General features: G+C 37.7%; 1 protein-coding gene across 3 annotated transcripts; it reads left to right on the forward strand.

Moving 5' to 3' along the window:
• Positions 1–278: 278 nt before the first annotated feature.
• Positions 279–23,952, forward strand: RTCA (RNA 3'-terminal phosphate cyclase). Of its 3 annotated transcripts, XM_007093632.2 has the most exons (11): positions 279–532; positions 641–741; positions 2,516–2,659; positions 6,135–6,258; positions 8,739–8,797; positions 10,332–10,473; positions 11,079–11,203; positions 13,478–13,536; positions 18,264–18,358; positions 20,794–20,898; positions 23,580–23,952. In XM_007093632.2, exons 1-11 carry the CDS (start codon positions 488–490, stop codon positions 23,679–23,681), a joined length of 1,101 nt encoding a protein of 366 aa, XP_007093694.1. In that variant the 5' UTR covers positions 279–487; the 3' UTR covers positions 23,682–23,952. The 3 variants fall into 3 exon arrangements, with proteins under 3 accessions (XP_007093694.1, XP_042853933.1, XP_015398149.1); XM_042997999.1 differs by lacking the exon at positions 279–532 and having other exon boundaries at positions 653–741; positions 2,438–2,659; XM_015542663.2 differs by lacking the exon at positions 279–532 and having other exon boundaries at positions 661–741; positions 2,501–2,659.
• Positions 23,953–25,510: the final 1,558 nt, after the last annotated feature.

Genomic DNA, 25,510 nt, shown 5'->3' on the forward strand with positions numbered 1-25,510 from the left:
AGCATCCTTGAGAAAACAGACATAAGCACAGATGTTTGCAAAGGCTGAGAGACAACTGGAGAATCCAGTTTGAGTTGAAACGTAGGCTTTCTTCAATCTCCATGTTTTGCTGTATTCGGGGCTCCAGTCCTCAACCCGCACATTTCCTACCACGCCCCAGGGTGCCTCCGGGGCCACCAGCCCTTCTCGGGAGAGCGTGGGATTTGACTGAATGGGCTTGGCACCGCCTCTTTTAAGCACGGCGTGGCGCGCACGCGCACTGCGGCTGGGCAGGGAGATCCCGGGTTCTGGACACTGAGTGCCGGGGTTCGTTTCCGCTGCCTCCGGTTTTCCGAGAGCGGGCGCTGCTTTCGCGCTTCCGCTAGACCCCCGCGGCCCCCGGCGGGGACGGGGGGTTTCGGAGCTGCGGTGCCGGAGCGAGCGTCTCTTCTTCCTCCCACTCGGGCGGAGGCTTTGTCGCTGCGGGCCGGGCCCCAGGACGCTCCCAATGGCCGGGCAGCGGGTGGAGGTGGATGGCGGGATCATGGAAGGGGTGAGTACGGGGCCCGAGGCAAGGCCGGTGGCGCTGCAACCCAGGCTGGGAAGGAGAGCGTTCTTGTCTGATGTTCTCGCTCTCCTCTCCCACCCGCACCCTTGGCAGGGCGGCCAGATCCTGAGGGTGTCTACAGCCCTGAGCTGTCTTTTGGGCCTCCCCTTGCGGGTGCAGAAGATCCGAGCCGGCCGCAGTACGCCAGGCCTCAGGTAAATCGGGGGCGCTGGGGGGCGGAGCCGCGGGACTGGGAGATGCGGGTGGGCGGGCTCAGGGCTAGGGGACTGGCGGTGTGGCTGGAGGGGCGGAGGGGCTGAAGGGGCGGAGGGGCTGGGGGGCGGGCTGCAGTCCTTGGGGTCCGGGGTTTGGTCGGACTTTGGGGCTGGGGAATCGGGAGCCCGGGTGGTGATGCTTGGAAGATCCTCGTCCTAAGGTTGAGGAATGTGTAGCCGGGCCTCAGGGTCCCGGGGGGAGCATGCTCTGGCCTGGACGGTTAGCCATAACCAGGGCTGTGCAATCTGGAAAGCCTCAAGGGGCAAGTTGAGAAAATAGGCCGTTTTCTCCATATGGCTAGAGTTCTCTCGCTTCCTGATGCGTTATCTTTTAAAATGTTTTCCCGCGTCATCGGGCATTCCGAGTACCGGGAGAACTTGCAGCAGCCGGCAAGATGGATCAGGGCAGAACAGCCTGCGTGGCCAGAGAAAATCCCGCTTTTTAACCTGTGTATTCTCTACTGCTGCACATTTTAGAATCATAGCTCAGGAAAGGGCCCTGAGATGTTATTCTAGCTTTCCTTAAGACCTCTAAGAAGCTATGAATACAGTCAGAATTATTAGTTGTGGACAGGGAAACACCTTAACATTTGACCTTGTTTCTTCCCTCTGGGAAGCTAGGCGTGCCACTAGCTAAATTTGAGGTATGTGCTCCTGTTAGAAGGGGACCCAGGTTGACGCCAAACTGATTCCTTTGGGCATTGTAATAGATCAGCAATCTCTTAGAGTGTTATTTTATCCACATTTCATTTTGAAATTATTAAAAGGCAATTATTGATATATGTGCACATTCATTCCCTTAGTCATAGCAGTCGTTTGCAGCAGTGAATTTATTAGTTTGCTAGAGCTGCCATGACAAAATACCAGACTGGGTGGCCTAAACAACAGAAATTTATTTTTCTCATGGTTCTGGAGCCTGCAGGTCCAAGATCAAGGTGGTGGCAGGGGTGGTTTCCTGGTTTCTGGGAAGATTCTTTTCAGGTTTCTCTCCTTGGCTTGGAGATGGCCTCTCTCTTGCTGCCTCTTCACGTGGGCATCCTATGGGCATGTGTACCTCTGCTGTCTTTATATGTGGTAATCTCCTCTTTTTATAAACATACCACAGAGAATAGATTAGGGCTTACCCTAACTGCCTCTTTTTAATTTTTTTAAGATTTTATTTTTAAGTAATCCCTATACCCATCATGGGGCTCAAATTTACAACCCTGAGATCAAGAGTCACATACTGTACTATCTGAACCAGCCAGGAGCCCCCAAATTGTCTCTCTTTAACATAATCATCTCTTTAAAGGCCCTGACTCCAACTACACTCACATTCTGAGGCAGTAGGGGTTAGGGCTTCAACAGAAGAATTTTGGAAGAACATAATTCAGCCTGAAACAGGTACTATAGATTATTGAATGACATGCAAGTGAGATTGGCTTTAGTTTTATCAGTTTTCCTCTTTGCACACTTCTCATTCGCAACAATGTATCAGCATATGTGTTTTAGCTAAAATAAGTGGTCTGGAAGGACCCCTAAAAGATGCCTACTAGCAGGCAGTCTAGCTAGGTACATAAAAACCCAAAAGAAGCTCTGACACTGAAGATAATGGCACTTGTTGTGGTTAGACCTTGCTCTTTTCTTGCCATTGCAGTTTTATAAATGGGTCATAAAATGTGGGGATATAGGCAGTCTGAATGCACACGTTTTGATGCAGTATTATGACCTGAAGGCCTCAACATTTATCTGGACTGGAAATGATTCGAGATTTGTGTGATGGGCAACTGGAGGGGGCAGAAATCGGCTCAACAGAAATAATGTTTACACCGGAGAAGATTAAAGGTGGAGTCCACACAGCAGATACCAAGACAGCAGGGTATGTGTCACTTATATTCCATTTAAATATGGGCTTTGGAGCTAGACCTGGATTCACATGCAGGTACTACCACTTACTAGACAAGTTGCTTAACCTTTGAGCTTTCGTTTACCCACGTTTAAAAAATATTTTTTTAATGTTTATTTTTGAGACAGAGAGAGCACAAGCAGGGGAGGGGCAGAGAGAGAGGGAGACACAGAATCCGAAGCAAGCTCCAGGCTCTGAGCTCTCCAGCACAGAGCCTGATGTGAGGCTTGAACTCACTAACCGCGAGATCATGACCTGAGCCGAAGTTGGACGCTTAACCAACTGAGCCCCCCAGGCGTCCGTTTTCCCCACATTTTAAATGGAGAAAACAGTAACCTTCCAGGGTTACACTTTATGTAGTTTTGGATAGCTGTTATTATACCTAGAATTTTCTTATGTGCATAGTATAGCATATTTGTTTCTTTTTATTATTTAGAAACTGAATATCTGAAAATGACTAAGTTTTTATGCATTGTAGTAATAGTAGTTTTTGCATTATATGTAACATATTTAGTTCTTGGCTTACAGCTAATTATGAGTCATATTCTACTTTTAGTCTAAGTATTTTTGTTGTCTTTTTTTTTTAATGTTTATTTATTTTTGAGGCAGAGGGAGACAGAGTGCGAGTGGGGGAGGGGTATAGAGAGAGGAGACACAGAATCTGAAACTGGCTCCAGGCTCTGAGCTGTCAGCACAGAGCCCAATGCAGGGCTCCAACCCATGAACCGTGAGATCATGACCTGAGCTGAAGTTGGACGCTTAACCAACTGAGCCACCCAGGCACCCCTTGTTGTCTTTTAATAGATAACTTATGCTACCTTGTTTAGAAATTTGTAGGTTTGATCTTGGGTTTTTTTCCCCCTTTGCAAAAATAGATATTTAACAATTAAATTGAACCTTTATCCTTTTCCAGGAATTCTTCCTTTTATCGACAAAACATAGAGAGCACTTTTATGTTTTCTGAGTTATTTGGCTGATTGCTGTTGTAAACCATATCTTTTTACCAAAATCCTATCCATTCACTAGGAAATTTGATAAAATAGGAACTAGTAATGGAAACCTGATACCAGTTTGTTTCAGAAACTGTTTTAATAGATTTTGATGATTTTAGTTTATGAAAATATTTAGTGATAATTGATACTTGAGTAATGCTGTGAATAGACCTCTGTGAAAAGGGACCTGCTGCCAGGCCCAAGGCAAGGTTTGCCAAATGAGAACTTTCTAAGGGGATTAAGGAATTTTGAGGTATCTTTCTTTATAGTCAGCATATTATTTTGGGTATTATCTTGTACAAAAAAGGGAAAGGGGATTATAGTTAACCAACTATCTAAAAATGAACTAAAATAGAATTGTAAAATTTTGAAGCTGCAAGAGGGAAAATAGAAACCATGTATTTCCAATCCTTCCTCCACTTAGTGAATGAGAGAATGGTATTAAGTGATTTACCCAAGGTGATGGAGTCAGAGACACAACTAGAATTAGAATGTAGGCCTTTTGACTTCTAATCTAATAGACTGTAAGAGAGATGAGTTTAAAGTTGTGAATCCAGCTCAGTTTAGGAGACTAAAACCAGCTTTTTCCTGGCAAGAAAACTTAATCTTACTTCTTCACTTTCTAACATTTTTATCCTTAACTGTGATTATAGTACCATGTGTTTTCTCTAGTGTCTACCTTTGTTTTTGCAATTTCCTATTCCTAAAATTAAGATTTTCTGTACTATTCTTAGAATCTGATTTTATCAGGGGAGTAGGGAGAACATTTAAATGTTGGGTTCCTCAGAGGGAATAAACACTGAGAAGTTTAGTAGTTTTAACCTTACAGTTTATTGTAAACTAAACATTTTCTAGTTTTTTCACTTGCTCCTAGGCTTAACTCCTTAAGAACAGGGATTATATTGTATACATTTTCTCTTATGATATCTACCACATTATGCAGTCAGTAAATCTTTACTAAATTAGTGAAATGCATTGTCACTTATAGAAACTGTTTATTTCAGTACATATGCAGTTACTATAAGAAAGTTAAGTCTTTTTGTATTAGAGCCTATGTCTAATCTATGCTTCATCTATGTCTATCTATGCTATATATGAATGTGACAGCCCATTTAGAAAATCTGACCAAGTATTTCATTTTATAAAATATATTCTATAATTATGTCTCATGACTTCTCACATTATTTTATTAGAATGAGCAAACAGAGGTGAGTTACAGCAAAGATTATTTCCTTTAAACTTATTTCCATGTAAAATATTCAGCTGTCAGTCTTTGTGAAATGTTATCCTATCATATCATAAACTCCATGATGGTAGGATCTGTATCTTAACTTGATATTTGGAACAATGCCTTGTGCATGGTAGAGATTCAAATAAAATTATTTAAGTATTTCTAGACCTTGACTTTGTGTGTGTGACTGTCACTGTATGAATGTTATTACAGTTTAATTGACCCTATTTCCTCTGGTGTGTTTTTTAGACTTTGCATTAAATGCATTTTCATAAATTGTACTTTCAAGAATCCTTTTATGAAAATGTTATAAAAATTGGGGCACCTGGGTGGCTCAGTCGGTTGAGCGTCTGACTTTGGCTCAGGTCATGATCTCACAGTTTGTGAGTCGAGCCCTGCATCAGGCTCTGTGCTGACAGCTTAGAGCGTGGAGCCTGCTTCGAATTCTGTGTCTCCTTCTCTCTCTGCTCCTCCCCCGCTCATGCTCTGTCTCTCTCTCTCCTTCAAAAAAATAAATAAATAAAAACATTAAAAAAAAATCTTAAAAATGTTATAAAAATGGTGTCATTTAAAAAAAATATTTTTTTACTTTGTAAATTAAAGAAAGATCATACAAGTAATGTTTGATTCAAACCCAGATTTGCGGATCATTCAAGGCCAGTTCCTAAAATACTGTCTTTCTTTAAGATTTGGGATTTTAGGGGCGCCTGGGTGGCTCAGTCGGTTAAGCGTCCGACTTCAGCTCAGGTCACGATCTCACGGTCCGTGAGTTCGAGCCCCGCGTCGGGCTCTGGGCTGATGGCTCAGAGCCTGGAGCCTGTTTCCGATTCAGTGTCTCCCTCTCTCTCTGCCCCTCCCCCGTTCATGCTCTGTCTCTCTCTGTCCCAAAAATAAATAAACGTTAAAAAAAAAAAAAAAGATTTGGGATTTTATCATTCAGTTCCTGGGGTGGTGGTTTTTTTTTTTTTTTAAAGTAAGTTCTACACCCAGCGTGGGGCTCAAACTCATAACCCCAAGATCAAGAGTTGTTGCATGCTGTACTGACTGAGCCAGCCAGGTGCACCGCACCCCTCTTTTTTTAATGGGGTATTTTTTAACTTTAGACTTGGGTGTATATCTGCCTTCCCAGTTGTCTGTGCTTCAGCAAATGGTGCTGTGTAGTAATACCATGATCTTAAGACTTTGAAAAGAAAATTCATTGAAGCCTGTTTTGCGTTCTCCTTAGGAGTGTGTGCCTCTTGATGCAGGTCTCAATGCCCTGTGTTCTCTTTGCTGCTTCTCCATCAGAACTCCGTTTAAAAGGTGGAACTAATGCTGAAATGGCACCACAGATTGATTACACAGCCATGGTAAGGGCTTGTGTTGTTATTGATGAACTAAAGATGATCTCATGTATTCTTCTGAATTTCCATTCTCTATTGAAATATATCCTGAGTGGTTTCTGTGTATGCCTGTTTATTTCTTTATGGTGTGTAGTTCTGTTGTGGGAGAAGGTAAGGGACCGTGTTTACTTTAGATTTTGTGTTGTATCTTGGAACAGTGCTCATAGTGAATTCTTTTAAAACCTCAAGTGTAATTGTTGCGTGAATTACATTACTTATTATATACATCAGTCATTTTATAAATACAGGAATTATGTTTTGGAAGAAAAACTTCAAAACAAAAATTAAACATACATTTGACAAGAATTGAGGAGGATGCAGAGAAATTGGAACCCTCGCACGCTATTAATGGGAATGCAAAATGGTGCAGACATTATGGAAGACAGTGTGGAGGTTCCTCAAAAAATTAAAAACAAAACTACCATATAATCCAGATATCCCACCTTTGAGTGGGATTATCTTCAGGATCTTGAAGAGATATTAGCATTTCCGTGTTCATTGCTGCACTATTCATAATAGCTAAGATGAGAAAACAACCTAAATGTCTGTTGATGGATGAATAGATAAAATGTGGCTTATACCTACAGTGGAATATTATTCATCCTTAAAAAAGACATTCTAGAATATGTGACAGCATGAATGAACCTTGAGGACATTATGCTAAGTGAAATAACCAGTCACATGAAGACAAATACTGGCATGATTCCACTTGTATAAGGTATCTAAAGTAATCAAATTCATAAAATCAAAGAGTAGAATAGGGTAGAGGGAAGAGGGCAATGGGGAGTTACTAATCAACAGGCATAAAATTTCAGTTAAGCAAGATGAATAAGCTCTAGAGAGCTGTACAACATGTACCTATAGTCAACAATAGGATATACTGCATTTAAAAATTTGTTAAGAGGTAGATCCATGTTAATTAGATAAACTATAAAAAATTAAATACCATATTTTGACTATAAATTTTCAAAATGATGACACTCAGTGTTGGCATACTTAGTAGGAGAGAGAAGTGGTATCATCTTTCTTTTCCTCCAGGTTTATCGAGGTGTAATTATTTATAGTAAAATACATCTTTTTAGTGTAAAGTTCTGTGATTTTTGACATATGGTTGTGAACCAGCCACCACAATCAAGATACAGAATTACTGTAAGAAATTACCTCAGACCCCTTTGTAATCAGTCCCTATGCCCCAGTTCTTGGCAACTACTCATCTATCTTCTGTCTTGGTTTTGTCTTTTTTTAAGAGCACCGTATGTAGGAGTAATACTGTATGTAGCCCTTTGAGCCTGTTTTTTTCCCCCACTTACCATAATTTGTTTGAGATTCATCAATGTCACTTGTTTTAGCAATAAAAGAGAAGTAGTATTCTATTATATGGATGTCCCAGTTTCTTCATCCATTCATCTGTTGAAGGACATTTGGGGTGTTTCCAGTTTCTGGCAATATGAATAAAGTCTGTATAAACTTTTACATACAGGTTTTTTCGGTGAATATAAGTTTTAATTTCTTTTGGGTAATCACCAAGGAGAGGTGTTGCTGGTAATAGTAAGTATAGATCTAATTTTATGACAGACTGCCAAATTGTTTTGGCTTCCAAAGTGGCTGCATTGTTCTGCATTTTCACCAGCACTGTGTAAGAGTTTCAACTATTCTGCGTCTTCACAGAACTTGATATTTAATTTAATTTTTTTGCCATTTTAATAGATGGTATAATCTTTTAGAATTCAATTTGATAGGGTGTATAATGAAAGTTAATCTCTCTTCACCTAATAATTCCACTTCAAGGAAATGACCCTAATTAAATGTTACAGAATGCAGCCAAAGATAAATGTTAAAGGTATTTGAGCAGAGCATTATATACTATAATCATCATTATATAATATATATAATTATGCAAGTGAACACTTGGGGAATGGCTCAGTAAATTATGCTAGAATTCCATACAGTTATTCAAATACTGTTTAGGAAGAATTTTATGATGTCAGGAAAAGGCTTTTGTTTATAATGTTAAATGGAAAAAATGAGGATAAAACCTTGAATATGCAGTGAAATTTCAAAGTATAAAAAAATTGAGAAAGCAGAATGGAATGCTGTTTATCAATATCCCCTAATTTCTTATGTATTATATTGCAAAGGGTTAGTTAGGAAATACTGTCCTGTGGAGTAAAATAACCACTGGGATCAAGGATCGTGAGTTCTGGTATTTTTTTCATTAGATAGACTTGCACAACTTTGATTAATTAAATGTTAAACTTTTAATTTTAATTTACATGTCAGTTATTTTATTTGAGAAATAGAACTACCCTACACATTTTTATATCAGTGTTTATCTGTAATACCTTCTTGTCAGCTCAGTGCAGAGCACTTTTGTTTAATAATACTGTTTAATACGTGTTGAATCAGTGAATATTTGTGGTTAACGTAACAATAAACTGATTTTCCAGGTTTTCAAACCAATTGTGGAAAAATTTGGTTTCCAATTTAATTGTGATATTAAAATGAGGTAAGTTACTTATTTGTTAGCCCTTTGACCCACTATTTGTGCTAAAAATAGTGGGAAGCTTAGACCTTAGAGAATTATTCTGGAACCCACTACTTCCTGTAGAAAATAATTATGTTTTATGGCTTAAAAACAGTAAGCAGCAGGCGCATGGGGACTTGAAAGCAGATATATATGGTATTTGCTTGTTTCTTCGGAGAAATATTTTCAAGGGAATTGCTACACTGAGGGACCTTCATACCTAGTGTTGTTCATGTTCAGCACAGATTGAATACTTTCTATGCGCAGACAACTGGACTAGGCACTGCAGGGTCATAAAAGGGATTCTTCCCACGGTGCAATCAGAATTATTTCCCTAAGAAGCACATTGGGCTTTCAGGTTATTTCCCTTCAAGGCTTCCCTTCTGCCACATAATAACAAGGCCAGATTTCTTGGTGTGGCATTTAAGTGTGCTGCAGTCCTGTTGCAGTTGACCTTTCTAACTTCATTCAACCTTCTCCATGTGTTCTTTTTTCTTTTTTTGGAAGAGAGAGAGAGAGTGAGCATGAGTCGGGGGAGGGAGTAGGGGCAGAAAGAAAGAGAGAAAAAATCTTAAGTAGGCTCCAACGCTCAGGATGAGCCTGACTCACCGCTTGATCCCATGACCCTGGGATTATGACCTGAGCTGAGATCAAGAGTTGGACACTCAACCAGCTAAGCCACCCAGGTGCCCCTGTCCTCCATGTATTCTAACATGATTGCTTACTATTCTTTAAACTTACTTTGTGCCTTGGGCTTTCATGTCTTTGTTCATGTTTTTCATTCCCTGCTCTCGTAAAAACTGGAAATCCTATATTTTTTCAAAATTTAACCTGTAATTTCTTGTGTGAATTGTTCATGAGTGTGTCTCAGTTGGAATTCATATTTGCATCCCTCTTGTAGTCTTTTTTACAGCCTGACTTGTGTTCCAGTAAGTTGTATGTAGAGCCATCTCTCTACCAGATGAGGGAGCTCCTTGCAAATAGGAGCAGTTACTCTCATCTGTACGTTCCCATCCTCTTCTATAGAATAAGTGACACTAAATATTTGAGTTAAAATTTTGTTTGTGTTGACTTAATATTCATCGTATTTTATTGAGTACCTCCTATGTATCAGACATTGTTTTAGGCACTGGAATATTGCAGGAAGAAAATAGACAAACTCCTGCCATCAAGGAGTTTATATTCTAAAACAGCACTGTCAAAAAGAATTTCTCTTCATTGATGGGTATGTTCCCTATCCGTTCAGTAAAGTAGCCACTAGCCACATAAGACTATTGAGCACTTGAAATGTGGCTAGTGCAACTGGGAAGCTGAGTTTTAAATTTAATTTAAATTTAAATAGTCACATGTAGTTTGTGGCTACCATATTGGACAGCACAGATCTAAAATGTTGCTTGGAAATTTCAAACACGAGTTGTATGTTTGGATATAATTCATGTGTTATTTCATTTTAAATGTTGAGCTGTATTTTTGTCATATAATAAGTTTATGTGAGTATTTGTCATACTCTTTGTAGGGGCTACTACCCAAAAGGGGGTGGTGAAGTGATTGTCCGAATGTCACCTGTTAAACAGTTGAACCCAATAAATTTAATGGACCGTGGCTCTGTGACTAAGATATATGGAAGAGCTTTTGTTGCTGGTGTTTTGCCATTTAAAGTAAGTTGTCTAGAAGTGTATGTGGGTCTTGGTAAGTATTATATCATCTAAATTTTGAAATTATTGAAAGTACCTAATATATTTTTTTACGATTTTATTTTTAAGTAATTTCTACACCCAGCACGGGGCTAAAACTTAGAACCCTGAGATCAAGAGTCACATGCTCTATGAACTGAACAGGCCAGGCACCCCAAAAGCACTTAATTTTTTTAATGTTTTATTTATTTTTAGAGAGAGAGCGCAAGCGAGCATGTGAGCAGTGGAGGGGCAGAGAGAGAGTGGGGGACAGAGGTTCTGAAGTGGGCTCTTTTCTGACAGCTGATAGCAGCAAGCCCGATGTGGGGCTTGAACTCATGAACCGCGAGATCATGACCTGAGCTGAAGTCAGATGCTTGACCGACTAAGCCACCCAGGTGCCTCAGAGCACTTAATTTTTTAATAAATCTTTTAATTAAAACTTTCCCCTGAACTTACGTGTTACACTTGAAGATCATGCTTTTTCTTAATCCCTGTAAGAGATATTCATTACTGTATGTGTCTTTGAAGGCTTGAAAACAACTATCAAAATAATCATTATTTTCTCTTTTTCTGTCTTGCCAAAATAGGTGGCAAAAGATATGGCTGCGGCAGCTGTAAGATGCATCAGAAAGGAGATTAGGGATCTGTATGTTAACATCCAGCCTGTTCAGGAACCTAAAGACCAAGCCTTTGGCAATGGAAATGGGATAATGTAAGACAATTTACTTTTTCCTGGATACTGATTGAGAGCTCTGAAGTAATTATCCTGTTTAAATTAAATATTTATAGTTCTTTTGTTTAAGTTTTACAGTTTTAAAAAGGCACATTTTTAAGGATATTCCTACCCAAACCAGTAGTGTGATGAATTAAGATGATTATTTTATTCTGGATTTTTTTTCCTAAGGATGGTTTGCCTTTTATTACATTGTAAGAGCCCTTTTGCTCTTAACATTTCTCTTAACATTTAAGAGAACTTAAATGTTTAAGCTAATCAGAAGTTAGCCTTTGAAGCTGATCCTGAGAGAAATATTTCTAGTTGTTTTTCTGTACTTCAAACGTGAAATCCATGTACATGTAAATATTAGATATGGCAAAGGTCTATTTAGAAAAAATTATAGGGGTGCCTGGGTGGCTCAGTTGGTTAAGTGTCCCAACTTCGGCTCGGGTCATGATCTCACGATTTGTGGGTTCGAGCCCCGTGTCAGGCTCTGTGCTGATAGCTCAGAGCCTGGATCCTGCTTCAGATTCTGTGTCTCTCTATCTCTCGGCCCCTCCCCTGCTCATGCTCTGTGTCTCTCTGTCTCTCAATAATAAATAAACGTTAAAAAAATTTTAAAAGAAAACATTATATTATTTAATTACAAGTTGTTGGTTTAATATAAAAATGCTTTTTTTTAAAGTTATTTTTTCATGAATTTATTTATTTTGAGGGAGAGAGTAAGCACGCATGCACGCGTGCAAGTGGGGAAGGGACAAAGAGAAAGGGAGAGAGAATCCCAAGCAGGCTCTGTGCTGTTAGTGCAGAGCCTGACGCAGGGCTCAATCTCACAAACTGTGAGATCATGACCTGAGCTGAAATCAAGAGTTGGACACTTAACTGACTGAGTCACCCAGGTGCCCCTAAAGATTTCATTAAGTAATCTTTACACCGAACTTGGAGTTCGAACTCACAACTCTGCGATCAAGAGTCGCATGCTCCACTGACTGTACCCCAAATTTAAGACTGCTTTAATTGAGTTTTTGAAGTATGAGAGTATCTCTTATGGATAGAAAGTCTCTTTTTTGGAGTTTCTACTAAAGGTTTTAAATGCAGATTTAAACATTCTGCATTTGATACTACTATCTAAAAACTGTAAAATGAAACCAAAAATTTCTGTAGAAATACAGTTTTTTTTTATTATTGAAGTATAGTTGACACACAATGTTACATTAGTTTCAGGTATACAATGTAGTGATTTGACAATATGTTATGTTTTGTTCACAACAAAGGTAGCTTCCATCTGTCACCTTGTAGTGCCATTACAATACCACTGACCGTATTCCCTTTGCTGTGGCTTTTATCCCTGTGACTTATTCATTCTGCAACTGGAAGCCTGTATCTCTTGCTTCTCTTCACCCATTTTGCCCATCCTCCTTTCCCTTCCCCTCTAGCAACTATCCATTTGGTCTCTGTATTTATGGGTCTTTTGTGCTTTTTGTTTGTTTTGTAGATTCCACATGTAAGTGAAATCATGTGGTATTTGTCTTTCTTCATCTGACTTATTTCACTTAGCATAATACCCTCTAGGTCCATCCATGTTGTTGCAAATGGCAAGATCTCATTCCTTTTTATGGTTGAGTAATACTCCATTGTGTATATCACATCTTCTTTGCCCATTCATCTATTGATGGACACTTGAGTTGCTATTGGCTACTGTAATTATTGATAGGTATGTAATTATTGCCATTTTGTTCATTGTTTTCTGGTTGTTTTTGTAGTTCTCCCTTTCTTCTTCTCTTGCTTCTCTTGGGAGTGATGACTTTTGGTAGTGTTCTTCCTCCTTATTTTCTGTGTATCAAAAGTTCTAGTTTTGTGGTTCATATATAACATCCTAAGGATATAGCAGTCTACGTTAAGTTGGTCACTTACATTCAAACACGTAGGAAGACCTTTTCACTTTCGATAATAATAAAACACTTTATAGTACAGTAGAAATGGTATAATTTAGTGTGAATGATGTAACTTCAAGGAGAGCCATTCCTTACCTGTGAACGGATTAGAATCTAGTGTGACTTTTGTCAGATGAGCTGAAGGGTACTAATGCCCTGATGAAGATGGAGAGTGCTAATCATCCTGCTCTCTGTGTGAAGAATTTCACTTTTGCAGTTTACTAAGTAGATCTGATTCTACATATTTAATAACCACTATTCCCCTGGTTGTATTTGTGTGTAATTTTAGAATATTTATTGCATAGATAGTAATCCATTTTTTTTTTTCCCTATTTAGCATTATTGCTGAGACATCTACTGGCTGTTTGTTTGCTGGATCATCGCTTGGTAAACGAGGTACAGATAAATGAAGTGGGTTCACAGTTCCCAGTGCTAGTGTAAAAATTTTTAATTACCTGTCAGGATTAGAACATTATAGCATGATAGATGACAAGTATAAAAGGATATGATTAACTGGTTCTATTTTAGAGTCAGTTAAATTTTTAGTATTTCTCCTAACTTTATACTTTGAAAAATTTCAAACTGATAAGAAAGTTGAATGACTAATTAGCATCCATACACTGTTCTTAGTAGTCAACTGTTTACCAGTAGTCAGCTGTTAGCTACAAGTTGTGTATGTTTCTGAACTATTTCAGTGTAAGTAGGAGATACCATATCTCTCCCCTGAATACTGCGTCATGCATGTCCAAAGAACAATACCTATCTAATCATGATACCATTTTTACGCCCAAAGAATTTGTCTTTTATATTCAACCTAGTCACTTGCCTCCAAAATACTTTTTAGAGCAATGGGGGATTTTTTTTTTTTTGGAGCACTCCCAGCAATTGGTCATCATTTCTGTTTAGTTTCTTTTCTACTACAGAAAATATCACCTTTTTTTCCCCCTTTCATGATATTGACGTTTTGAAAAGTCCAGGCCATTTTCTCACAATTTGGACTTGTCTGATTGTCTCATGATTAGATATATTCAGATGAAACATTTTTAGTAGGAATATTGCATAGGTGGCTATGTACATTCCATTGTATCACAACAGGGTTAGTGATAAGGTCAGTTTGTCCTTTATTGGTAAAGGTGACTGTGATCATTTGGTTAAGTAGTATCCTCCAGGTATGTCTGCTGTAAATTCTTTCTCTTTTTATAAGTAGTAAGTCATCTGGGATAATACTTTGATACCATCTGATTATCTTATTCCTATACAACTTTCATCCAGTGGTTTTAGTGTCCATTGATGATTTTTCCCTGCATCAGTTATTACATTGGTGATTTCAAAAAACAGTATTTTTGTGAAAGGGAAATGTAGTTAAGATTGAGCATATTTGGAAGAAGAGAGATGTGTATACATCTGACTGTTAATATTTGAAGTTACTTTTGCCATCGAGGGGAGGCAACTTCTAGTTGAACTTCTTGATGTTTGTGTGGTAGTTGATTGCTTTATTCCTACTTTGTAGATCTTTAAAAGATGCTTACCCTCGCTGTGCTGTTTTACCACATTATTATTGCTGAATACAAAAAATTTCAGATAATCTTATTCTGCTCATTTGGTAGATGTAGATACTAGTTGGGTATAAAATCTTAACAACATAATAGAATAAATGAAATTAATATCTCCAGTTGACCTGGCTTAAATGAATTCTATTTAAAACTGTGCTATTTAAACTATGGTTGGTGGACAAGTAACATATCAGCATCATCTGAGAGTTTTTTAGAAAAACACATTTTGGGAGTTATTCCATACCTATCAAATTAGAATCTCTGGAAGTTGGGCCCAAGGATATATTTTAACAAGCTCACTGCATATTTCTGAAGTACAATGAAGTTTGGGAAGTAGTGATCAAAAATACGTATTTAGAGTACACTAATTACTTGTTAGGGACAGTGAAGAATCAGTGTGGATAGTGAGCTACTGCATACAGGATCTATGGGGACTTGAGGAAGCAAAGGTAATGCCAAATATAAAGCAGAGACTGGGAGTCCATGTAAGTAATAAGTGCTTGGCAGACATTGGGTGGAATATGAGTTCATTGGGCACCAAGATGTGCCAAGTACTGTATGCTAGGGTCATAGATATCTGAGCCACTGTCCTGTTTCCTGGCTTAGTCTGGTAGAGGAGACAGACCATGGTATTCCCAGGGCATCATAGGAACACAGGGGAAGAACAGCTAATACTCCTGTGGGGGCTGGTTGACCCCAAATCTGGCTTCTTGCATTCAACAATCCTCTAGTATGTTCTGTAGATAAGTAGAAATTATCCAGATGAAAAAGTGAGCTAAGGAGGAAGGACAAAGGACAGTGCTGACAAAAACGAGTGTTCTGTGTTTGTGCAACTACAACTATGTATGATGAGTGTAGGGTCTGGAGCAGGGAACTGGAGATGAAGTTAGAGAGGTTGACAGAGGCCAGATTTTGAAGGACTTTGTTGACAGGTCATATCAAGGAATTTGGGTTTCGTCATGAAAACATAAAGATTAAAAAAAAATTTTTTTTAAGTTTATATTCAGAGAGAGAGAGGGGGCAAGCAAGGGAGGGGCAGAGAGAGAGAGAGAGAGAGAGAATCCCAAGTAGTCTTTGCACTGTCAGCACAGAGCCTGACATGGGGCTTGAACCCACAAACCGTGAGATCATGGCCTGAGCCAAAAGCAAGAATTGGGTGTTTAACTGACTGAGCTACCCAGGCACCCTGAAAGCATTAAAGACTTTAAGGAGGAATGTAATATCAGATCTTTGGAAAGGTAATTCTGAGAGCTATGTGGTTGATTACAGGAAAACCATATTGGAGGCAGGAAGACAAGACTGTTGCAGCTGTTTAGGTCAGAAATGATGAGGGCCTATACAAGAGGATTCAGTGATTGGGGCTAGAGAGGTGAGTACTGATGCAAGAATATTAGGAGGGGGAATAGATGTGGCCAGTTGGATATGGGAAGTGAGGAAGGCAATGTGAAGAATGACCTTCTAGATTTCTACCTTGGGTACCTAGAAACATTTCAACTTGCGACATAGGAGGTAGAGTTAGTTTGCCAGGGTAGATGATAGTTTTAGGTATATCGCACTGAGATTGTAAATCAATCATTACTTTGTTATTAGCAATACTTAGAATTAACTTTGCTGACCAGCCCTGAAAAAATTGCTCATATTCCAACAACACTTTTCTTACTTTGTCATTTGAGACCACTTTTACTTTGAAGTTGTCTTTGGACAACACAGTTTCAGAATGCACAGTATTTATTTTTAGAATTATAATGGTAGGAGGGAATAGATGATAGAGCAATATACTTGCTCTGATTGGCTTCTGCTGGTGCTCTCCCTTGTTTCCTGTCAGGCACAGATGTCAAATGAGATGGGATTAGCAAATGTAAAAGCAGCTTGGGGTCTTGTCTCTTAGTCTAGATAGTATATATATTAAGGATATCAGAGAGAATGTCAGCTTCCGTTATCCCCTTTCATTTCGTATTTAAATTAACTAGAAAATTATCAGACCCTGAATCCTAACATCTAAGAGTTATTACCAGAAGTAACATTGGCTAGTTGTCCATGACGTCATCTGTGGTAGAAGCAGTAACCTGTAACTGATGAGTCATGTTTGTCACTATTTCAGCCACTAAAACTATTTTGATCTTAGTTTACTTACCTATTGAGTGAGAGAATTAGCCTGGAGAGTCTCTCAAGTCCTAGCTTATACTGTAGAATTTAGTACCTACTTATCCTCTGGTTCTCTAATATAGAAGTGTATTTTTATGTTGTCTTAGCAAAGGAAACAGTTCCTGTTACTTAGTATGGGACACACATAGTAGGTACTCAGTATTAACTGTTATTATTAATAGCTTATTTTGAACCAGTCATGGTATTATATGCTTTGTAAGTATTATCTCTAATTTCTTTAACAAGTTTTACAACTTAGGTATTACATCTCCATTTCCATTTCCATTTGGAAGAAGCAACCTAGTTTACCCAAGAAGTTGAGATTCACACCACATGTTCCAAGCTACTTCATTCAGTCATGTACTTGACTGATTGATGTTGTAAAGATAGTTAATTTATTATATTACAATGACTGCTGTAATGAGAAACAGTTAAAATTTTGAAAATTCCACTTTTCTGGGAAATCTTACCAAGGTATACATATAATCAAATGAATTTCCAAATATAAAATAGGAACAAAAATTAACCACATGTCCTTGAAAGACATTTTTATTTGTAGCCGGGGCTTCTTTTAGTTTAAAGTAAATACTTTAAAAACATCATTTGACATTCCACTGCTTCTGACACACTTATTTTGTATTCAGCATTGTATGAAGATTTGGGGCATGTGTGGAGAAGCAGGGAGTGGGGTGTGGGGATAAGTATTCTGTATTATTTTCAAAATAAGGTAATGCCTATTTAAATCTTAAAGGAATAAAATTTTACAATAGTTGATATGAGAATTTTTATCAGCTTTTCCTTACATGAAACATAATTCTCTGACTTCTAAAAAATACCCTTTAATTCTAATGGATTGCTTACAGACTAATTATAACATGTATAAATTGCAAATTTCAAATTTTGACAGGCATAGCGTTGTAGGATTATAGCTTTTTTTTAATGAAAAAAATGTTTTTAATGTTTTTATTTATTTTTGAGAAAGAGAGAGACAGAATATGAACAGGGGAGGGGCAGAGAAAGAGGGAGACACATAATCCAAAGCAGGCTCCAGGCTCTGAGCTGGCAGCACAGAGCCTAACGTGGGGCTCGAACCCATGAGCTGAAGTCGATTTCAACTGACTGAACTCAACTGACTCAACTGACAGAGCCACCCAGGTGCCCCCATAATTAATACTTTTAAAATAGGGCCAAATACAGCCTGGTTTTTCCTCCACTAGGTTCATTTAAAAATATAAACCATTTGCATGTGCTAAGCTCTCAGAAGATTAAATATATTTAAAAATCCTGGGTGAGTTGGTTGGGTGAGTTCAGAGTAGGCGCCTAAAAAAAGTTATACCAGTGCTAACTGAGATATATTAATTCAACTCTTTGATTCTTAGTAATTGATATGCTTTGTTGTGTGTTTTTACATTGTGTCTTTTGTAGGTGTAAATGCAGACAAGGTTGGAATTGAAGCTGCTGAAATGCTGTTAGCAAATCTTAGACATGGTGGTGCTGTGGATGAGTATCTGCAAGACCAGGTAACAATGCTTTTAGGATAAAACCTTTGAATCTATTAGATTTGAGTATTGGATAATTAGATTGAATATACATTTTATTTTATTTATTTATTTATTGAGTTTTGAAAATTTGTTTAAGTAATTACTACACCTCATGTGGGGCTTGAACTCTTGACCCTGAGATCAGGCGTCTCATGCTTCTCCAGCTGAGCCAGCCAGGTGCCCCAGACTGAATATAAATTTTATCACTTGGGAATGCAAGCTGGTGCAGCCACTCTGCACAGTATGGAGGTTCCTCAAAAAAATAAAAATAGAACTACTCTACGACCCAGCAATTGCACTACTAGGCATTTATCCACGGGATACAGGTGTGCTGTTTCGAAGGGACACACGCACCCCAATGTTTATAGCAACACTGTCAACAATAGCTGAAGTATGGAAGGAGCCCAAATGTCCATCGATGGATGAATGGATAAAGAAGATGTAATACACACACACACACACACACACACATATACAGTGGAGTATTACTCAGCAACCAAAAAGAATGAAATCCTGCCATTTGCAACTACGTGGATGGAACTGGAGGGTATTATGCTAAGTGAAATTAGTCAGAGAAAGACAAAAATCATATGACTTCACTCATATGAGGACTTTAAGAGACAAAACAGATGAACATAAGGGAAGGGAAGCAAAAATAATATAAAAACAGGGAAGGGGACAAAAACATAAGAGACTCTTAAATATGGGGAACAAACAGAGGGTTACTTGGAGGGATTGTGGGAGGGGGGATGGGCTAAATGAGTAAGGGGCACTAAGGAATCTACTCCTGAAATCCTTGTTGCAATATCACTGACTTTGAGAGACTGATTGGCATGTCCTAGTTCAATCAGTTTTTAAATATTTTTCTGGAATTTATATTCCTCATATTTCAGTTTTCATCTTGACCTGGCCATGGCATTTGGTACAGTTGGTCATTCTTTCCTTCTCTAAATTCTTTGCTCACTTGGTTTCTGAAGCAACTGTTTTCTTTTCATCTCCCTGACCACGTATTCTAGTCTTTTGGTAGTTTGTTACTGCTGTTTTCATCTTCTCAACTTCTAAGTTTTAGAGAATCCCTAGGCTCAGGCTCATGCCTCTTTCCTTCATCTGTATTCACTGGCTCAGTTGTTTTGTCCAGTCTCATAGCTTATGTCCCACCTGTGCACAGACAACTCCCAAATTTATATCACCTAGTTCAGGCCTTGCTCCTTAACTCTATCCCTTGTGCCTGTCAGCATCTCCACTTGGATGTGTCATAGACCTCTTAAACTTAATGCATTTATTCATATGGAGAAATGCTGGTGAATATTTCCAAGTAAGATCTTTTTATGGTCCCCTGTCTTGATAGATTTTCTTTTTCTCTACCATACTTTTCTCTCCTTAATCTCAAACCATCAATCTGCATTTAGAAATGTATTCTTTAGGATTTCTTAACTGGTTTCTTTCCTTTGTTGTTGGTTTGTTTTTTTTTTTAAGATTTTATTTTTTAAGTAACTACACTCAGTGTGCAGCTCAAGCTTACAACCCGAGATCAAGAGTCTCATGCTTCACCAACTGAGCCATCCAGGTGCCCCTTAACTAGTTTTTGTTTTTATTTTTATGTTTCTTTTTTTTTTTTTTTTTTTTTTTTTGAGAGAGAGAGAGAGAGAACAGGGGCAGAGAGAGAAGGGGGAGAGGATCTGAGGCAGACACTGTGCTGACAGCAGAGAGCCCAATGCAGGGCTCAAACTCATGAACCATGAAATCATGACCTGAGCCGAAGATGGATGCTTAACTGACTGGACCACCTAGGTACCTCTCCTTAACTAGTTTCTTATTTCCCTTATTTCTGGTCTCTCCTTTCTTGCCCAAGTGTACTCTATACTCTAAGGAATTCTGTATTAGTGTATTTGTTTACCCACTAAAATGTAATTTTAGGGGCCGCTGGGTGGCTCAGTCGGTTAAGTGTCCGACTCTTGATTTCAGCAGCAGGGCCTCCTTGGGATTCTCTCTCTCCCTCGCCTCCTCCCCTCCCCCTCCCGTGCATGCTCGCGCGCTCTCTCTCTCTCTCTCTCAAATAAATAAACTTAAAAAAAAGTTGTAATTTTAGACAATGGAAGAAGCTTGTCATATTATATATTCCACCTTGTAGAGACAGTTGGTCTGATATATTAACTTTTAACTCTCTGTTTTATTCTTAAACACAAATTTTAGAAAGTCTGTATTGACAACTGCTACTGAGCATTTCTGTACCACAACATAGACTGTGGGTGACAGAGGTTTTCTGTCATCTTCTTAGGACTTCTGGAAACCTAAAGAAATGCTTTAGAGCTATTTTGATTTCTAGTAGTATTTTCATATGGTAAGCAGTAGAATTTTAACTCCAAATATTAGTAAATATGTGAAAATTTTCTTCTTTGTTCTTTTTTTAATAGCTGATCATTTTCATGGCATTAGCCTGTGGAGTTTCCAGAATAAAAACAGGACCAGTTACACTCCATACACAAACGGCTATACATTTTGCTGAACAACTAGCAAAGGTGAGTATTTGATTTAGAAAGAGTAATTGATTTTTATCATAGCCAGTTTTGGGTCAGATTGTAATAAACAGGATACTTGCTATTCCTCACCTAGTACTTCTTGTGTGGCAGACACTGAGCTGAGTCAGCAGTTGCCCTGAATCATCTTACTTTGCATAACCGTTTTATTTTTTAAAGTTTATTTATTTTGAGGGAGAGAGAGAGCGAGAGCATGTGTACGTGCAAATGGGAGAGGGGCAGAGAGAGAGGGAGACAGAATCCCAAGCAGGCTCCGCACCACCAGCACAGAGCCCGATGAAGGGCTTGAACACACTAACCATGAGATCATAACCCTAGCCTAAATCAAGAGTTGAATGCTCAACCCACTGAGCCACCTAGGTGCCCCAGCTCTGCATAACCATGTTAGGTTGCTGTTTATTTTTATTCCCATTTTGCATGTGAGTAAAGTGCGATAAAGGGATTAACTTAACTGCTCAAGCCCACATAGTTTGTTAGTGGCAGAGCTGGGCTGTGAACAGACCTGGGAAAGCACACGGCAAAGCGCATGTGTATTGCTGCCTTATAGAGTAAAAATACTTCCATGAGAACTATGAAATCAAATCATAAGGAATTCATGGTTGGCCAGAAACTTAAATATTTATATGAAATTTTACATGTTTCATTTTCTTTTGATTCTACGGTAGAATAGAATATTTGCTGAAATTTTAACACCAGTCCCCTAAACTTTTATAAGAGTAGATTTATAATTTTTTAGTGAAACAGGGTTTATTAGTATATAAGCTCATATTAATACCTTTTCTGCAGGATTCTTAATTTTAAAAAAATGACTAAATTTGTATGTTTTATCTGAAACTAATGTAATTTCCTTATAGCAAATTTGGAAAATAAGGGGAAAAAAACCTACCTATAGTCCCTTTTGCCAACAACCACTGTTGACATTTAGGTATTTTCCTCTTAAAAGTGTTTCTCTTTTCATTTTTTTTTTTTTTTGCATTTACTGCATATAGCTTTATTTCTTGCCTTTTTCAATAATTGCATGTTCCTGTTTTGCTATAGTCTTTATAATGTAATTTCATAAAGTGATCTATAATTTATAACTCAGAATTTTATGAAGGTGACCTTAAGTAGTTTTAAAAATTATAAAAATAATGCACATTATTAAAAAAAATAGCTATTATAGAAGGGTAGCAAGCACAAAGTTGGGAGTTGCCCTGCTTCTAACCGTTTATTTGTATGATTTTTAGTAACATACAACTTTTTTCTTGTTATTAGAAAGCACAGATAGATTTTGATTCAGTTGTAGGAAAAGGTATAGGAATTGAAGGTAAATTATATTTCATGTCAAGAGATAGTTAACTGTACTTTTTATTATTCCATTTATGCTGTATTATCATTTTTTCTTTGTAAACTATGATGTCCTTGATGGCAGGGATTAAGTTGCATTCATATAGTCCTCACTTTTTATAGTACTTTGCATATAGTGGACACTGACATGTTATTTGAAGTGAATACATAGTGGAGAGTGCTGTGAATTGAAATTTATAGCTCTGGTTTCTTGTTCCGCTTTGTGGTATCTTACTGAGTGACTTGGGGCAAGCTGCTTTTTCTTTCTGTGCCTCAGTGCAGATAATTCATCTGTAAAATCAGAGACTGGTGCATAGTCCATTAAGACTCCTTGTAACTTTAAATTTTTGTAGTTTCAGTATATTTATATATAGGCTAGAAATGATTTCCTTGAGTGTTCCTGTGTTTCATATTTACATAATGCTTACAATTTGAAATGTATACATATATATAATTACACAATTGGCTATGTAGCTCAGAATTCAGTGCTTATTCATTCAACAGTAATTTTCAGCGTCTACTATATACAGTATACTGTCACATAATCCTGAAACTGGAATAATTTGTGAATATTACTATGCAGTAGGCCCCAGAATGATGGTTTTCAAATTGTGTTTCATAGAATCCTAAAGTCTTAGGCGCATTTGAAATCCATTTGCTACAAATTCAACCTACTCAATTGTTTTGATTTTAATTGTTTTATCAGAATGAATGCAGTAGCTTTAAAAAAAAATCATGTTTCCAGAATGCAGTGATAGAAACCAAATATTTCAAAGCCAAACTTCAATTAGTTAACAAGTGAAAAATACCATGTTAAGGCCAATAAAGATGAAGGGCATCCCCCCACCTTCCTTCTTTGAACTAAATTTTTTTGAATAGCATATTTAGGGAATTAAATTGACAAGAAAAATTTCAGGGGATTTAGAAACTTGATCTTGACAAGATCAGAGAAGTATAAATGCTTCAATGCCATGTTTTAGAAAAAATATAGGAAGTAGGTAGTAAAGGGGTGTTCTAGTTAACAATTGGGATTTTGAAAATGGTATTTACCTAGCTGCAAATATCCTGGGGATTTTGATTCAGTGGATACGGAGCAGGGCCTAGGCTATACATTCTGACAGAACTCCACAAGTATATATTACTTTTAAACAAGAGTCATGCTTCTGGAGCAAAATATATTTAGGTTATTGAATTTCTCATGAGTCATTTGATCTTTATGCCTCTTGCTTCCTCAATAAAATGAGTTTGATATTAACTACTTGCCTATTTATGTTGGACTTAAGGGCTTTCTATCTCTCTTTATATTACTTATATACTAAATGCTTCTCTGGTTTCAGGCTAAATTCTCTGTGAAGAAATCAGAAGATGAAGACGATGCCTCTAAAGACACTTATATTATTGAGTGCCAAGGAATTGGGATGACAAATCCATATCTATAGGGTATTTGCCTTTTAAATAATACCTCAATGATATATTGCACTAATTCATTTCATAAATATTACACAGCAGTGGATAAGCAGTAACTTATTAAAGGACCTGACTTAAATTTGGAGATGAAGTACAGAGTGTTATAGATTTGCTGAGAATGCTTCATCTAATTAATCTCACTTTGACTATCTCCTGAGATAAAGACAATGAAATACAAGAGTTGATGGATATGTATGATAGCTGATTTCAGTATTAAAGTATGGAAATAGAGTATTTTTTCTACCTGAAGTGTGTTTTTCTTTCTTATATAATAGAGTAAGTCAAGGCTGTAGATTTGGTCTCTAATTTGTGTCTGGTTTTAATTAGGTTACTGAAACCTCATGCATAACGAGACAACTTTTTGCACAAGTATTTGCTGTGTCAACAATAACATTTAATAAGCATTTTGTCACTCTAATTATATGTCTCTTCTTTCTAGTGGGCACTTGGTAAATATTGATTTTGAATCTGGTGAATGTTTTGAAAGCTGAACAATGAGGATTGCAAAATTGAACCCTAGTAAATTTGTCCAAATTCAGCCCAGATATGTTTTTGTTTGGCTTTCAAAACATTCAACAGATTCAAAATCTAATTAAAATATAATTGAGCGCCTTCACAACAGAATGTGCTTTTCATCACTCGCTGTTATCTTATACCTAGTCTGTTTCCTCATTTAGATTACTTCCTGGTCACTGTAGGCAGTTGAAATTGTGACTCAAATTAAACCAGTTTTGTGTACCAGCTAGACATGCTGTCCTGTAAAGTAATGAGGAAGGTTTTTTTTTTAAATTTTTTATATTTTTTTAGAGGGTTATTTTTATTTTTTAAAGTTTATTTACTTTGAGAGAGAGAGAGGGAGGGAGAGAGAGAATCCAAGCAGGCTCTGTTTTGTCAGCATTGAGCTTGACGCAGGGCTCAATCCCACAAACCATGAGATTGTGACCTGAGCCGAAACCAAGAATCAGATGCTTAACCAGCTGAGCCACACAGGTGCCCCAATATGAGGAAGTCTTTTAAACGTGGTTCTGTCTTGGACTTTATCTGATGATGATTAAAACATAGTTTAAGGTATGGATCCGGGGGGTGGTATTATAATACATTCAGAAAGTGCTGAATTAGTCTGTATAGAACAACATAATGAAAAAAAAATTACTCCTAGGTACATAATCATGATGATGATAATCAATGATATTTGTGGCCTTGGATCGTTGGGTTCAGTTTGCTCTAAAGATGTGATAAAAGTATTGCTTACTATTTATGTTTTCATGAAGTAGGTAAATCTCATTTGTATAACATGAGATATGGAATATCTTTCTATTTTATAGTAAAACTACACTTTTAGTATAGTTTTTGGAGGGGTTGTGATAAATTTGGAGGTCTTTAGGGTAATCATATCCTTGCTGCTTCTGGCCGGGTGTGCAACAGTGTTGAAGAGGTAGGCTGGAACACAGAAATTGGGAATTTTGTAGAGCGAGATTTAGGGTCAACCCACTATACACGATGAGTTTATGATTAATCTTGGCTTTGGTATGTCACTGTTGTTGAGTCTCAGCTCAGGTAAAATGAAGGTGGGACAAGTGCAAAGAAATTTTTGCTAAGTCCTAGAAGTGATTTGAATTTCTGTTTATTTTTCCCAAATAAAATTATATTTCTCTGTTTTTTCCCCTCTTGTTGATTTTATTTTGTTTTTTCTTTTATAATCTTAATAATGCTGTGACTGTGCATTTTCTTTACTTAAGCACTTTAGAGTTTTTTTGTTGTTGTTGTTGCCATTTACACTGTCTTTCCAGTTCGGTTTCTG

The sequence above is a fragment of the Panthera tigris genome, chromosome C1, assembly GCF_018350195.1.
Source record: "Panthera tigris isolate Pti1 chromosome C1, P.tigris_Pti1_mat1.1, whole genome shotgun sequence".
Classification (NCBI taxonomy): domain Eukaryota; kingdom Metazoa; phylum Chordata; class Mammalia; order Carnivora; family Felidae; genus Panthera; species Panthera tigris.

Bases quoted from the DNA above. Each gene is read 5' to 3' on its own strand.
- RTCA (XM_007093632.2), top strand. From the start codon at position 488: ATGGCCGGGCAGCGGGTGGAGGTGGATGGCGGGATCATGGAAGGG. The intron at 533-640 runs GTGAGTACGGGG...CACCCTTGGCAG, and splicing joins ATGGCGGGATCATGGAAGGG to GGCGGCCAGATCCTGAGGGT. The intron at 18,359-20,793 runs GTAACAATGCTT...TTTTTTTAATAG, and splicing joins ATGAGTATCTGCAAGACCAG to CTGATCATTTTCATGGCATT.